This window comes from Chelmon rostratus, chromosome 8, assembly GCF_017976325.1.
Source record: "Chelmon rostratus isolate fCheRos1 chromosome 8, fCheRos1.pri, whole genome shotgun sequence".
NCBI classification, from domain to species: domain Eukaryota; kingdom Metazoa; phylum Chordata; class Actinopteri; order Chaetodontiformes; family Chaetodontidae; genus Chelmon; species Chelmon rostratus.
The window spans coordinates 27,025,617-27,041,866 of record NC_055665.1 but is presented as its reverse complement, the minus strand read 5'-3'; the positions used below and the strand labels follow the sequence as shown (position 1 = coordinate 27,041,866).

General features: G+C 41.9%; 1 protein-coding gene across 1 annotated transcript in view; it reads left to right on the top strand.

Annotated features, from left to right (window-relative positions):
* ascc3 (activating signal cointegrator 1 complex subunit 3) overlaps positions 1–16,250 on the top strand; it is a 150,088-nt gene extending 133,838 nt beyond the window's left edge. The window contains exons 37-42 of the mRNA XM_041942373.1: positions 2,104–2,328; positions 6,840–6,991; positions 8,086–8,236; positions 11,040–11,246; positions 12,059–12,234; positions 13,783–16,250. Coding sequence (XP_041798307.1) covers positions 2,104–2,328; positions 6,840–6,991; positions 8,086–8,236; positions 11,040–11,246; positions 12,059–12,234; positions 13,783–13,930 — 1,059 coding nt within the window. The 3' untranslated portion in view covers positions 13,931–16,250. The remainder of the gene's footprint in view (positions 1–2,103; positions 2,329–6,839; positions 6,992–8,085; positions 8,237–11,039; positions 11,247–12,058; positions 12,235–13,782) is intronic.

The window sequence follows — 16,250 nt, the reverse complement described above, 5'->3', positions numbered from 1 at the left end:
TATATAACAGTATATAGTTTAAAGAAGGCTCAGTAATTTCTTATAACTGTGTCCACAGAAGTTTTTATCAATTATTCAAACGAGAAAAAAAGTGCATATGTTTGGACTATTTTCAGCAGCAGGTTTACACACATTCGGTGCTGTGGTTAGTATTTGTGGCAGCAGGACGGTTTCAGTGCAGGACAACAGTGCAGCTCTATGGTACAGAGGGACGAGATACAGTGTCTCAAGCATTTGGATATAAACATGCTACTTGTTAGTTGGATGCATCCATTTCTGCACATGACATTGGTCTACAACATGAAAAATCAAAAAAAATATTTCATGTAGTGGGGATTTAAAGACTGGTGTGGGCCTTTTCTCACCCCCCAAAATAAGCCACACAAGGTTGACTGATTTGTCAAGACAGCATTTTCTTTTTCTTTCTTGTTTTTCTTCTTGCTCTTCTTCTTTTATTAAGCTGTGTCTGAAAATACAGCATGGCTTTTAAAAAGTCAGATTTCACACTACAGATTTAGAGATGAATTGTGTGTTTTTGTATCTTGATTAGCTTGCATCTGCATTATATTTTTACCATATGGTCAAGTAGTAAAGTAAGTCCATTCGGTGGGTTCAGTGGTTAAGGCTGACTTCAATAATGATGCTAACATATGGAGGGGAGGCTACTCTTGAGACAGTTAGCATCACTCTCCTTTGCACACATGTAGTGGTTAGCAGACCAAAGCATGCCATGCCTGGCTGCCTCCCTCCCTAACAAGCTGCAATACAATAGGCCAGTCACCCTCCCGCCCCATCCACTCCCCCTCTGTTAGCTACAAAGCACTGGCATGCTCCTCCAGTTCCCCCTAATTGCTGCAGCGTGGCTCTAATGAGCGACACCCACACCTCGCTGCACCGCCACCTCCCACCCCCTCCTAACACACTTGTTTTTCTCTCTGAGCGCTGTGCTACCACTCAGCCTGTCTTTGTTTTCTTCCCTGCTGTATTTGTCCTCTGCTTCCTAAGATGGCAGTGTTCTCACAGTGAAGTCGGACTGCATTAAACATGAACTTCGTCAAACAAGACAGGCAGTTGTGTAGTCATATACAAATATGGATGCCAGATCAATGAGGGAAAGCTGACGAGTTAACTGGTTTGAACAGCAAAGCCAAATAACAAAGCCTGTGTGTCATTTCTTTTTTCTTAAACATAATTTAGTAAAACTTGTATAAATGTGTTTTGGAGCAGTTGTACTGCAGACCTGACCCCCACAAGCTGCATATCCCTCCTTCCCTTTTTGTTAACCTAACTCTCTGCAGTTACTCCAGTCTCTCTCAGTACTTTCTCCTTTCTCTGTCTCTGTAAATGTTACTACAGAGGGTGTGAGGTGGTCGAGTTGTTGGTTATGATGCCTGCTTAAAGATCTATAGTTTTTTTCTCTCCAGCACATCCATATGCAGAGACAACAGCACTGAAAGATAAATCATTCAGAGATGATTCTAATTCCTATCCCTCATCCCAGCCCCCACCTAGCTCAGGTCCTTTTTCAGGTCCGAGCTTTTGAATCACTGCCTTCAGTCAGTGATGGATGGAGCCTTAACAGTCCGGGCCGGGGGGAGGCTGTGACAAATGCCTCCAGCACAGCCTGTTGATGGGACTACATTAGCCGAAGTTGAACTGGAGTGAATTAGAGGAGAGGAGCCATGCGTGTCTGCGCATCTCTACAACAACCACAAACAAAAACGACCCAATGCACAGCCTCAACACAAAGAGACTGATGGATCATCATCATCATCATCATCATCATTTTAGGATGATGCAGTGATCCAGTACACTGTTTTTGTCATTCAGTTTTAAGCATCCTCTGAAATATACATCAAAGGATTTGAAGAATTATCACCCCGACCCTTGATAGATTTTTATAAGCAGGCGTGCACATTTTTTAGTTAATCAGGTCTGCTGAAGAGATTCCCCCCGCAGTCTTTATGGGGAAGGGGAACTGCCAGCTTTCCAAGCAGGGAAAACTCAGAAGACCAGGGAGGTGTTCGAGTGCAGATGCTCAGATTAAACAGGGCTGATGGCATGCTTTAGACTTCCTGTTTCACTTTGATCTCTGTCTCTCAGGATGCAGAAGAGTATGCTGAGCTGCCCGTCAGACACAATGAGGACCAGCTGAACAGCCAGCTGGCTCAGCAGCTCCCCCTGCAGGTCAATCCCCACTCCTATGACAGCGCCCACACCAAGACCCACCTGCTGCTGCAAGCCCACTTCAGCCATGCCCAGCTGCCATGCAGTGACTACACCACAGATACCAAGACAGTGCTGGACAATGCCATCCGAATCTGTCAGGTAGGATTCACCTGTGGTTGAGTACTAGAGTGACTTTACTGATTCATGAAGCTGAGTTATTATATCAAAACATGAAAACAAGCAATGATGATCCAGGTTTTAAGACATTTGTACAATAGCTGTAGATAATAATGACTTTTCCAGGAAGTAGGTGTGCAGCAAATGACCATTTTCCACAGCTCCAGTATTGCACAGTTTAGCTACACCAGTGGCACGAGCATCAGAGAGCATTTCTTCTGCACCTTGCCAGGATTGACTCAACATGTGAGAGAAGGCATAACTGTTGTGTTCACTGCAAGTGAAAATTAGATTATGCAAACATGAAAATGTTTTAGTTTTCTGTGTTCTAATATCCAGGTTGACAAAATGTCTGGGGTCGTATTCATAAAGCTCCCCCACACAAAGAGTCGCTCCTAGTGATGAAATGAAACTCCGTAGAATTCTGATGAATTTCCCCTTAAAGTTAAAAATAGATCCTGGTAAGATCAGTGTTATTCACAAAGCATCTTAGGGCTTCATATAGCTCCCACGGTGAAAAACTATTGGGAGTCAGAAGGAGGACTTTTTAAAGGCTTAGGAGTTTCTTAAGAGGAAGAGGAAATGTGAGGAAGAGAAGGAACAGTGAGTTAATGAAACAGAGAGAGCAGGGATAATGTTTGTGGATGATGTCACTAGAGATGCACTCACATCTCCAGCCCAGCACAATACTACGATGCCAGCAATCCCAGAAATTGATGAAAGCGGAGCCATTTTCCCCATTAATCGAATGGATTCAGTACTTCAGGTACCATCATGGTAAATAAATGTAAGCAAATAAATATAAAAAGCATGTGAACAGATTACTGCTCAAGTCGGCATTTTGTAAGCTACTTCTAAAGTTTGGCTGACAATTTCTTCAACAGAGATGTTCATTAGATTATATGAACAATAATAAAATAGTATTCATCATAGACTCAATTCTATGATTTGCATCATACTAACCAACAGGGTGAACCACGCCTTCCCACTAAGATAAAGGTTTCATTCCCTTTCTTGCTCAGAGCTGCTCTGAGGCTTCTCCTATATCCCTCCTAAGCTAGGACTCCTCCAAATGTTTCTGAATATGGCCCCTGGATTTGGCCTCTTAGCTGGCTGAATGTTGCCTTTGGCGGCTAAAATGACAAACATTGCCAGCAGGAGATTATGTCAACTGTAACTAATTAACATTAATTCCATAACCAACTTGACTAGAGGCAGAGAAATGTCACTGTATAACACAACTGTCTGATCGTGGACTCAGTACGTGTTTCTCAGTAGTCTGAATCTCCCTCTTCAACTTTCATCTATATCATATCAATAATTTAAGATTATGAACTTTTTAGATTTTGAATCTGTACTTTGAGTACTTAAACCAAGTAAGTCAGCTACACCTGTTATTTTAGTGTGTGAGATACATATTAAATGATTTTGATTAGTTTTTATTCTTAAAAATGGTATATTGTAATAATGGTGTTTAGATAATGTACTGCACATGAAAATAGAAAACATTTCGTGAAGCAGCTGCTGATGTGAAGACGAGAACAAGGTGAAGGTGTTAAACATTTGCAGTTGAACTTGCTGATTCATCTTATAAATAACTCCTCAGAGGTCAGCTCGAACACCCGGGCTTCTCTTTAGAAGCTTGGGTGTTGGCCACAATGGGTCTGCTGCTCAGCGTTCATATGGAAACTGCTGGAGACAACAACAGGATACTTCCCACCTGGTCAAGTTATCAGATCAGTAACATTGATAACAACCCCATAAGTTCAGCCATCAAAGATCCATGCAGGTCATTTTGCATCTGCAGTGTGATGTGCTAGCTGGATTATTCAGTTTCTTTGTATGCACTGTTTGAAGTTAGGACCATGTCTTAACGTCTGTAAGTCATTGTCCACAGCTCGGGATGCGTGTTTGTGTGTGTGCATATGTGCATGTGCTTGTGATTTTCCATGCTGCGTATCTGGCAGTGATATTGCATGGCTCATGGATGTGGTTACTTCTCTGGTGTCCTGCTGCTACCGTTTACTGAAATGTTTCTGGTCTTTATTGTTCTTTATGGTTGTTTTTATTGAATGAATGTATATTTTTATTGTTACTTACAGTATACATAAAGTGAATGCAGCAGACTTCTGCTCTCCCTGGACAACATTGTAATCGACATGTTAAGATTTTCCAAATAGTGGATGTTTCTGATAAGACTGACAATGAGCCATGTCACCAAACCCACTCTTGAGATGAGTCCCAGAACATTGCAATAACTTCAGTTTACTCTGATAATCTGCACAGTTTACGATTTCACCCCTCAGGAAAAGGTAGAGGTGAGGTCATAAACACAGTATTTGCATTGAATTTTACATCACTATCGACAACCGCTCGATATGTTATATATTCTTGATACTCCGCTGAGAAATAGTTTAGTCCAACAACATTACAGCACTGCTCTGTCACAATTGTCTGAATATTGGTCAGAAAGTCAGCCAGTTCAGTCTTTAACCGGACATTATTGGGACTTTCATTCATGCACTCATGTAAATCATGTCTCTTTTTTGGGGCAGTTTATACTCCAGCAGAGCACAGAATACACTCAGTATACACATGAACGATGCAACACAGCCATCATCTGTCTCACAGAGACCAGCATGGACCTATCCATAGAGCCCACATTAGAAAAGTGGAAAACCAGACTTTGTTTTGTCACAGTTCATAGTCTTTAAAGGTACGCTAGTTCTACAAAAAAAATAAGTAAAAGAATGTGCTTTGTACAAAGAGTGAACATTAAAACATGCTAAAACAACATAAGTGTAATGGATGGCAATAAAACAGCACAAAACATGTTGGAGCCAGAGGAAGTAAAAGAAAGAAGTGCAACAGGTCGAGTCCCTCGTACAGACCGTGGAGGTGGACGCCCTAAAGTTTACACCTGTTCCAAAATGAACCCTTAGAAAATCTACCGAAAACTGAAAAGAGAAAAAAGGAGACCAGGCTGAAACGGACCTGGAGACAGACCTGGTCCATCATAGACCTGAGGTTAAGTGGACCTGATCCAAAATGTGGTGGATCCATAAAGAAAGAAAGTCCAGCACTGTTAGCAGCATGATGCTCCACTAGATAACAAGCAGACAAAAAGGACAATCATGCCTAAAAAAAACTTCAGGTGTTATGATTATGAAGCAACATGTGATTAAAGTCATTGGTGAAGAGCTTGGATCCTCTTCTCAGGTGTTAGATATATTGACACGCAGTCCTTAGACCCATGGCAATAAGCTGTCCTTACCTTACTCAATTAGACTGAATATAATTTGGACCCAGTCTGGCTTGTGTTCCAAGTTGGTTTCAGGTACTACAGGAACTGAGCTCTATGTTTTTACTGTTTTCTCTGCTTCTCTTTTCTCATTTCATGAATAGCATGTCAGACCCCCTGCAGGCAAAAGTTTGAAATTCTATATATCACCTATTAGGCAGGCAATAAAAACTAAAGCAACTGGTCTGCCATTCTAACAGTAACTGCTCTGCATTGTCTCCTTAATCCATTAACTTCAGTTAACCTGTTTATACAAAGTTAAGTCTTCTTAAAGCTTTATATACAGTTCTGGCTTATTTTATCATGCTTGAGTGTGGACTCTTAAATGATTGTGACTCTGCCGTAGCGACTCATGGGTCTTTGAAGATGGTTTTAATGCACTAAACTCTTCTGACTGACTGAAATCAGTTCATTTTATTGTGAATACTCTCAAAGACAGAAGTAAATTGTGCAGTAACATTGAACTACTGTCAAGATGGTTTACAATTAGTTATATTAGTTGCAATTAGTAATACATTGATCTTGTATTAGTTGCTCTGTTTTAGAGTTTGGGTTGTGGAGATGACTGTCTTTACCTGGCTATCTTAGCATTTTGTACTCTATTAATATCTAATTCTACCTACCTGCCCAGGGACTACAGGCAGTATACAGGCAAATAGCAACTTTCTAAATCCCAGTACACCTCTCTTTGTTTTATGTAAGGTATGCTTTTTGTGCATTGTCCCAAGATATTGAACCAACCTGGTACTGGTTAACTGGTGTTGCAGCCTGACAGTGCTAACCTTTGAGGGAGCTGTGTTCAAAATGAACAAAGCTATCATATTAGCTGTGTCACACAACCTGCAGGTAGTCACGACATCATTGGGTTAGAGCTCATCTTTGAATTGTACCTATATTTTTGGTTCATTTCATCCCAGACTGTCATCTTGCTTCAAATTGGCTACACTCTGTGTCTTCGGCATTTTGTATCTAATTGCAACACATGACAATCATGGACTGAGATAAAGGTTTATGCAATATGTGCCACAAATGGCCTGGGCCAAACTCTTGTGTGAACCTGGGACAACACAAAAAGTGGCAAATAAAAACTCTTCTCAGATGAAGCCCTGTTGGGTGACTTAGGCTGAGATGGAATAAAAATCATGATTAGTGTATCTTTGATTGTATACTTTTGTCTCATTCTTGTCCCCAGGCGATGCTGGATGTCGCTGCCAATGAGGGTTGGCTGGTTACAGCCATCAGTATCTGCAACCTGGTGCAAATGATTGTCCAGGGCCGCTGGCTGCACGACTCCTCATTAAAGACGCTGCCACATGTAGAACAACAAGACCTCTATCTGTTCAGGTAAACAACATCACACACCACAGGTACAGCTACAATGCATGCACAGTCACTTGTAGCTAGCTCTAGTAGATGGCTAACCGGCCTCATTGTCTGGACAGCTTCTCTCCGTGTCATCTGAAGTACTCTAGGTGTTCAGGCTTTCACAGATTTAAGCTCTGGCTTCTCTAATGACAAACAGGACTCGATGTTGTACGCACCATTAGCAGCTGGTGCTTTTCTCTGATTAACAGTATGTAATCATTCCCTTCCTGAGGTATACAACTCAGTAAACATCATCAGATACATGCTGCAAACCTCCTACGTGGACTTAAACACACACGCAGTCACAGCACAATCTGATGTCGCTGTGTTGGTTCTTTTCAAACAACATCGTAGTTGCGTTGCTTCGGGACCATCATTGCAACTGGCAGTTTACAACTCTCGCTGTTTTGATGTCAAAGCTTTGCGTCTCATGGAAAAAGACCAGAAAATACATGTTGATGGGAGAAGTTAGCCTTTCTAACATGTGGTTAATGTTGTGACAGAGTGCATGTGAGCCCAAACCATGATCTTACAAAACTGAAAACAATAAGTCAAAGTCAAAGTCAGCTTTATTGTCAATTCTGCAGTATGTACAGGACAAACAGAGTAAGTGAGCTAAGTCTAAAAATAACAGAACAACAATATAACAATAACTTCCACACAGGACATGAACCCCAGTCTCTCAGGTGAGAATCCTGTATTTGCCCCGTTCATCTCTCATGTCCTGCTACCTATGTGGACCTATGTCACTTTTTGCAGGAGCAACATAGCTCTTGATGTAGGAACAACACCAAAAGGGCGATATCAGATAAACCTGCAGTCACACATGACTGAGTTAATCTTCAAGGCAACTGGAGCAGTTTTTCCACGCACACACCTGTGTTTCCTTGCCTATGTCCTTACAGTGCAGAATAGTTTTGTTCAAACTCACTAAAAATGGTAAGAGAGGGATGAGAACGGAAGGCCCACAGTCCCTGTGATAAAAGACGGCAGTCAGTGTGGGGTAGGGTTTGTTGTGATGCTGCCTCAGGACCAAGAACTTCTCTCTTCCCTCTCTTCCCATCACTCCGTAGGAAATGGGCACACAGGAAGGGGAGGAGTGATGTGGGAGGCTTCAACGGGCCAATCGAAGGACTTCCTGAGCTGATTGCTGCCTGCCATGGAAAGGAGAGTGTTTTCACTGCTATTGTGGGCCAAGAGTTTCAATCAAGTCAGATTGCGCAGGTAAGATTACAAATATCACACCAAGAGCACACTGGGAATATGAATGTCCATCGAAATCAGTAAAGTATGAATGTTGGTTTAGTACAGAAGAAACATTAAGCGCATGTACTTGAGTACTGTACATTTTACAAAAATGATCTTGAGAATGGGCCTATTTCCACATTTAAGGCATTCAAATCACAAAAAAACATCACACAGAAACACACACACACACACACACACACACACATTATCAGTGATGTGCCATGAGCAGTCTTGCCACTGTGGTCCCAGATACCTCCAGGATCCCCAATTACAGCTCCATTGATAGGGTTTACAGCTCCAATTTAAGTGCTAATTGCAGCAGTAATGAGAGTGTCCGGGCACGACGGCAGACCCTGTGGCTTCACCCAATCAGTGTCCCCGCTTTCCTCCTTCCCCACCTTTACTCCCCCACCGCCCCTACCCCCCCACAGTGTGGCGGCCTCTCTAATTAAATAATTAGATGTGCAGCAGCGTTCCTGTCTGACTTGCTCAGGGAGAGTAATCCTCACATAAATAGCTTTTGCCGGGTGAATCAGAGAGGCTTTTCTCCTCCTAGTCCTCATTACACTGCCACACACACACACACACACACACACACACACACACACACACACACACACACACACACACACAAAGTCCTTTTTTTGTCTTTTTTTCTGTCACTCTCTCTGCCTTCATCTTTCTTATGTTTTATGTCTTCCTCATGGTGGGGCTTTTGAGTTGAACCAACTGTTCAATTCTCCATAAAAACACTTAAGAGGCACCTAAGACTTACAGTAACTGACAGACCTGTCCATCTAACACAGACTGCTTCTTCAAACTTCCATTTTCTTTTTTCCCTCAGAATTATGATTTAAAGAAATGCTGACACTCCTACAGTTTTGAGTTGTGTATGTGGAGAGTGAAAATCAACATGTTCTGTGTTACATGTTGCATAATATTATGGCAGTGTATTCACCTATGTCCATCTCAGGGTACCTCGCACCTTATAGTACATTTGAATAATTCCATAACTGAAATACAGCAAGTACAAAAAACAAAGCAGTATTGGCTACATTGAACACTGAACGTATGTAACGTATTTTGTTCACCGAGTGCCTGCTGCAACACTACACTGTAATCAATGAATATGGCTACACCAGGCATGAGAGCAGCGAGCAAGTGGTGGGCATTTGTGATGGAGATCTGTTCTACAGATCTAAGAACAGGCCAGTCTGCTATTTAGATTTTTGGCGTGAGGTGTGTGTGGCCCTTTTACACAGAAATAGATCATAAAGTGTCTTTTTTTTTTTTAATTAAACGACGGGTATACAGGAAATGACTGTGTGAGTTGAGTATGAGTGTCAAAGAAAAACAAAACATCTTGTATTTGGGGATATTATGGGTTTTACCCAGATGCTAAATGTGAGCCAAAGGATATTACACAGCCTAACAACACTTTGAAATCATCAAACCTCTAAGCTTGCTGCTAGCAGTACAGTTAAAGCTGTGTGAATAAACATTTACTAAAGAGCCTGAACATTTTCTTTACAATATTTAAACATCAAGAAAGCCTATTTAATAGAAACGACTCCCGTCTATGTGTGCTGCGACAATATCACAGCATCATGTTCTGTTCAGCATTATTATCTTATCTTTAATATCACAATTCAAATCACATCCATAAGGTGAACTGCTCTTATGGAGCGCAGAGAAACATTTTGGTGAGCCGGCCTATGGAGAACAGAGATGCAGGGTATGAGATCCTTGGAAAAAAGATGGCAAACTGGTTTGTAAGTAAGGATTTCTACTGAAGGATTCAAAGCCGGGCTTCCACTGTGGGGTCTTTATCACCCTGTTGGCATTTATTTTGGCAGTACCAGCTGCCAGTTGATCTGTATCTGTATGCCTTACACAGCCTACCCTTACAATAAAGTGTTCCCACTTACCTACATATTACACAAACTGGGTGAAAAAGAGTCTACAAACTGAAGACACAGTCTCAAAACAAAAGCTCATCATCTCTTTTTGCCTGTGACTCTCACAGTCCTACACAGAATGTGCACGGCAGGTGTAGCTAGTAAAAGATACATTCTGCGACACATCGGCTCTGCAAACGGTCCGCATACATCATGTGTTCAATCTTCCCCACATCCCCACTCGAGACAGCAACACACCAACAAGAGGTATTTATAATAACACCACCAGTCTGTGCCTCATAATAGAAACAAATGTTTATCCTTTTCAAGACAAGAACACATTTTAGGGGAGTAAAAAATTCGATATAGTCAAAAGATAGAGACCGTACTACACATAGAATAACAAGACATAATCAGCTTAACCTGTATAGTTAAGAATATGGTGCAGAAATTGCAAATTGAGGTAGAGGTCCCCAAAGCCATAAAATGAACTGGGTTTATCGTAGAGTATGAGGTTAGTCTTCATGTTAATTGTGGACTAATTGTTGTCTTGAAACTGTCTCGCGTTGCTTCCACACTAACCTGTTTGGTTTAGTGAAGTTCAAAGCAGATGAAAAAACCAGAGCGAGACCACAACTAAACTGCCATCTACAGTAGCTGATTTGGATGATAAGTGCACCTAACTGGGAAAAGTCCAGAGAACATTTCTCTGATATCTTGTACGATAGTCTTTCATTAGATGTCTCCACCCCACTCTGTCATCTCTGATCATGTGGTGCAAATGTGATGCACTGATTATTAGGATGTTGAACAGTATAAAAGATATGACAGGAATGTCAGTCATCATCATCGTCGTACTCATCTCCTTTCTCTCTCGTCAGGCATGGTCCTTCCTGAGTCATCTCCCGGTGCTGGAGGTTGAGATGAGTGTGAAGGGCTGGTGGGAGGAGAGCCAGGAGCAGATGGAGCGTCGCCTGCCTGCAGCAGGAGCTAACCTGAGGGAGGAGAGAAGCTGGCTGGATGTCCACGCTGACCAGGAGTACGTCCTGCAGGTGTCACTGAGACGCATCAACCTGGGCCAGCAGAGGGTCAGTATGCCCAGTCCCAATACTCAACTTCCCCTCAGGTCATCATAATGTGTCATTAAAATCTCTGTTGATAACTGTGTGAAACATGTCTGCTGAAAATTTGCATCTGCATATTTACACACAATATAGTAAGATCTTAGATTTAGAATGGCTTAACTCTCATAGCTGCCTTCAAGCTGCACAAATTCATACATCTACTGTATATTAACAGTGGATCACATGACTACTTGTAAGGTGAAAGGGTCGTTAGTGATAATTATCATCCAACTGCAGTTCCCCTCAGCTCGACACAGCGTTTCACTGAGTGAAACTAAATAGAAATGAAACTGATGTTTCCGTGTTGAAGCTGCAGTTTTCAGTTGATCTTTCGGCTCTTTTTAACGTGGCATGTTTTGTTCAGTTTGCTTTGCATGTTGGCTGCAGATGCAGTTCTGTCTTAGAAAGACATGCTGGTGGTGTTGATTTAAAGGGGACTCCAGTCATTTAGTATCACATGCCCATAAAGTTGGGGGACTTTTGTTGTAGTGGAAATTTGTCAGGTTTGAAACAAATGCTCTATATGAAAGACATTTAATGCACACTACTGCATAAAGCCCTCTCTCTCATATGCAAAGTAATTACAAAATTTGTTTAAATGGACACCTGTGATATAGTTAATCTATCACAAACAGCACAAACATACTGTTTATAATAAATCCAATTGCTGCAGTGAGTAATGCTGTTTAATTTCCCAGATATTAATAAAGTTTATCTTACCATAAAACACTGTTGTCCATGTATCACTAAAAGGCACCTCACGTCTGTTATTTCAGAGGAAGCAGGACAGTAAGGCCCAGGCTCCCAGGTTCCCCAAGGCGAAGGATGAAGGCTGGTTCCTGGTGTTGGGGGAGGTGGATCGCAGGGAGCTGCTGGCTGTCAAGCGCGTTGGATACGTGCGTAACTACACAGCCGTGTCTGTGGCCTTCTACACACCAGAGAATACTGGAAAGTAAGCAACTGCATGACAGGAGCAATTTAAGCCATACACTGACAGACTTTCCCCATACACTCCAGATACAGTGACTGAAAAGAAACAGCAGGTCAATTCAGGTTAGACAAGCAAGAAAGAGTAAAAGCAAGCCCTGTGAGTGGCATTAGAAACCATTTCAGCAGCATATAGAAATGTGTTTTAATTCCCTGCCTTATTATCCTGGAAACAGTTTTCGATGTGTTTGTCCGTCTCTCAGTGCCTCCCTGCTTTGTGTTTGGCTCTCAGTCCTAAACTATTGGTTCCTACTGAAGATGTGAATCTTCAAAACATAAAAATAAAAAAACATAGAGTTTCATTTTTATTAAAGGTTCATTCATTTCCTACAGCAGCAAGTCGCTGTAGTTTTTTACTCAGACAAGTGGAAAATACGGCATCTGTTGGGGACACACTTGGTGCCCTACAGGGAACTCAACAAATATTCTAAATTGGATTATATATGTGAATTGTCAAAAAAAAAACAGACATTAGAGTGTGAAAATGAATATTCGGTTGTGAGAGGGAGAAGCAGTGCTCCCGCAGCTGTTCCCGTGTGGGCCTGTACTGCTGCACTGAATGCACCACATGATGGACAGGAGTCACACAACCAGAGTTTCCATTATCCAGTAATCAGTTTTTAATCGGGAAAATCTGTTGAAGGCCGACAGTCTCTCCAGTCATAATGTCTGGTGAAAATAATTGCAGAGTTAGATTTTCTGGCTCTACACTCTGTTTCCTCCCGCTGCCTCTCTGATGTTCACCCTCTCTCTGGCTCCTCGCCCCATATTTTCACATGGAACTCTGTGAATTTAGAGTTCATTTCATCCAAACCAGAGTTGGTGGTAGAAAGACTAACCAGGAATGTTTTGGTCAGTTTGAATTTGTTTCTGCTGGGTTTGAATGAAGTCTGCTTTACTGTGATAAAATGACTGTTTCTGTGAATGGAGTCTGGTGGCTTTTGTGAGAGTGATATAACAATCTTACTCTTCAACAAAAAGGTCTTTCATTGTGTGGATCATTTCCCTAGTGTTGTCAGACACTTAGAATAACAGCCTGTCTGTGACAGAAACAGACTCTTTTACTGGACGTACATTCACGGTGTGCAAACTCATGGAGGGATTACATTGCAGCCTGTTTAATGGACCATCACCAAATGAAACTGCACACAAAACATCACTTTCAACAGTTAGAAATGAAATAAAGGTCAAGCTGAACCGAGAGAATAATTTAGCAACACACTAGTTTATTTGTTTCTTTTTGTAATGTGTAGGTATTTGAAGTATTTCAAACCTATTATATGTGTAGTTTTTGGACACCAGTGGTGTTCAGTGGCACAGAGGAATAAGCTACATCAGGTTGTGATACACACACAATAGTAGGATGCATTCATCAGAGCCTTGAAACAAAGTTCCAAACACATGGCTTTGTCATCTTACAGCACTAGTGGGATAAATTTGGGTACAGCAAGATCCAGTACATTTTCTTTCTGCCCTTTGTATCCATGCTTATCCATCTACCTTCTGATTTCAGGTGTATATACACCCTGTACCTGATGAGTGACAGCTACCTGGGACTGGACCAGCAGTACGAGATTCACCTGAACGTAACACCTGCCAGCATCGCTGCTCAGGTCAACACAGAGGTGTCTGACTCAGTGACCGACCTGTCCCTCAGCTGAGGAGCGACGACAGAAAAACGCATCATCTGCAGCAGAACAGAGTCTGCAGTGAGCAACAGATGAGCGTGATGAATCGGAAACACTGGATCAGATGTCCTCATACTGAGGTGTCACTGACCTGTGATCAATTTACAGTGACAGCTCTCCCCACTTTATCTCAGCTTCCCTTCTCTACTTGTACTTCAGTTATTGCTTTGTAACATCAAGATCTTCACCTCTGACTAGAACTTGTGACTGCGTTGCATTCAGGTTCTTCTTCTACCATAGATTTTACCCATGATTTAGATCAGTTTGACATTAGAGGTGTGGAGGAATCTCCTGTGATTCTTTGTAAGTGAAAAAAACATGACCTTTATGTTTTAGTTCAGTTAAACATATTTTATAATTTCATTTTATTGATTTAACCTCATTTAGTACTGAATTATATCAGTTGCATTGACTTCTGGCCACACCTGAATCAGCGAAGTCACAGCAGCTATTTAACCTTTGACAAGTGATGCAAAATACTTTCTGTAACATCACTGAAGGTCAATACTGTAAATGTGTCTCATTTCAGAAGGTGCCTCCTTCACTGTCTGTTTTTCTCGACCAAAGACATTACAGCAGGGCAGCAAGGCTGTCCCGTTCTACATGTGGTCATGAAATAAAGCTTTCTTTGCCAGAGTTGGAGGACAGAACCAGTCTGTATCAGAAAATCCACTGAAAGCTGGTTACTTGTCTTAGTGACCTAAAAGCCCTCACATGAGCTACGTTGCACTACCCTTCAAACGAGCACATCTCAAGGTAAATTGGAATAACAGCACACACTTACAGACTCTCTCCTGATGATGGTGTGGTGACAGAAACTGTCAGAAGTGTTTGAGTGAAGAATGAAAGAAAAAGAGGTGGAGAGCGAGAAGCTCAAACCCTGCCTACTTTTACCCTGCACCCTCACAGCCAGCTGCAGTGTGGGTCCTTCTCTAGGTATGTCTGAAAGCAGGTGTTCTTCCTCTGAAGCATTCTGACACCTTACGGTGGGAACGACCAGAATGTTGAATTCTGGGTAGGCTTTTCTCATTTGGAGACAAGGTTCAGCGTCAGTTTACCTTCATAAGCCACATCCATCGCAGGAGGCGGCCGGGAGATGAGACAGAGCTTCACTTCTGTTTTGCATGCCTCTGTGGTTTGTCTGGGTAAAATGGCCTCCACAACATCCACTCAAAAAAATGAGTTCAAGTCAACATCCAGTGTGCAACAGAGGCTTCTGGAGAGTTATGTAAACACGTAACTTGTTAGTCCTTTATAGACCAAGGAGAAAAAGGTCTGTGTCCCACAAAAACAAAATATTTTTCTGACTGAAAATACACTGTTTGGCAATGTAACTGAGACCCGGTCAGCATATTCATAGTGTTTCAACCCTGTGTATTCAAATCATCGCCCCTCTTGCCGTTGCCATTAAACAGCTAGGCTGCCTACAGGATGCTTCAGCTCTGGTTTCACCAGCACTTTTATAATAACCCAGGCTGTAATATTGCTGGACATTGTGTCCTGGTAACATATGAGATGAGATGTGGCCAGAATGCAACATGCTTTACAGATTGAGCGAAAAGCAAAAGAGAATAACACAGAAGCAACTGTGTGCCCTGTGTGTAAACAGCAATATCCTGAGGAAAAGAAAGATGAACTAATGAACTAAACCAACTTATAACAACTACTGTGGCCTTATGGGAAAATAGCCTGGGGTACATACAGATGAGACAGTTCAGCATGGGATCATTCAACCCAACACTGGACTGCATATCAGAAGGACTGTGGCTGAGGTTGAGGGTAGGGTGAAGTACTGCAAAGAGCCCGGAGCTCTTCTAGTTAAAAAGTCTTAACTGAGACATCAATCCAAAGATAAAACACAGCATGTTGGGAGGAAACCTTTCACTGTGCCAAACAGGAAGAAGCTGACAGAGTTTATTTAATCTGCTGGAGTGGATTTCATTGCAGGTGTGTGAAACATGCTTCTTTCCACGACAGGGCCTTCGTTCAGATCACCTGTCACATCTGTTTAGCCAAATATATCGCTTTCTCTTCATCGCTTCCTCTTCACTAGAAATCCCACTGTCCCAATCTGAAAACAAATGTTCCAGTAGGGAAATTTGACAAAGCACGCAAGACAGCAAAAACATCAGACATCTTCCCAAACCTGAAATGGCTTTAAAGTCATTCAGTGTTGTGGTGAATTAATGTTTACGGTTGAAAATGGTTGCAAATCTGAAATGTGCATCAATGGCTGACAAATGATTGAATGTGTAGATCAGCTTCTAAATAAAAGCATCATTTCCGTCTTGTG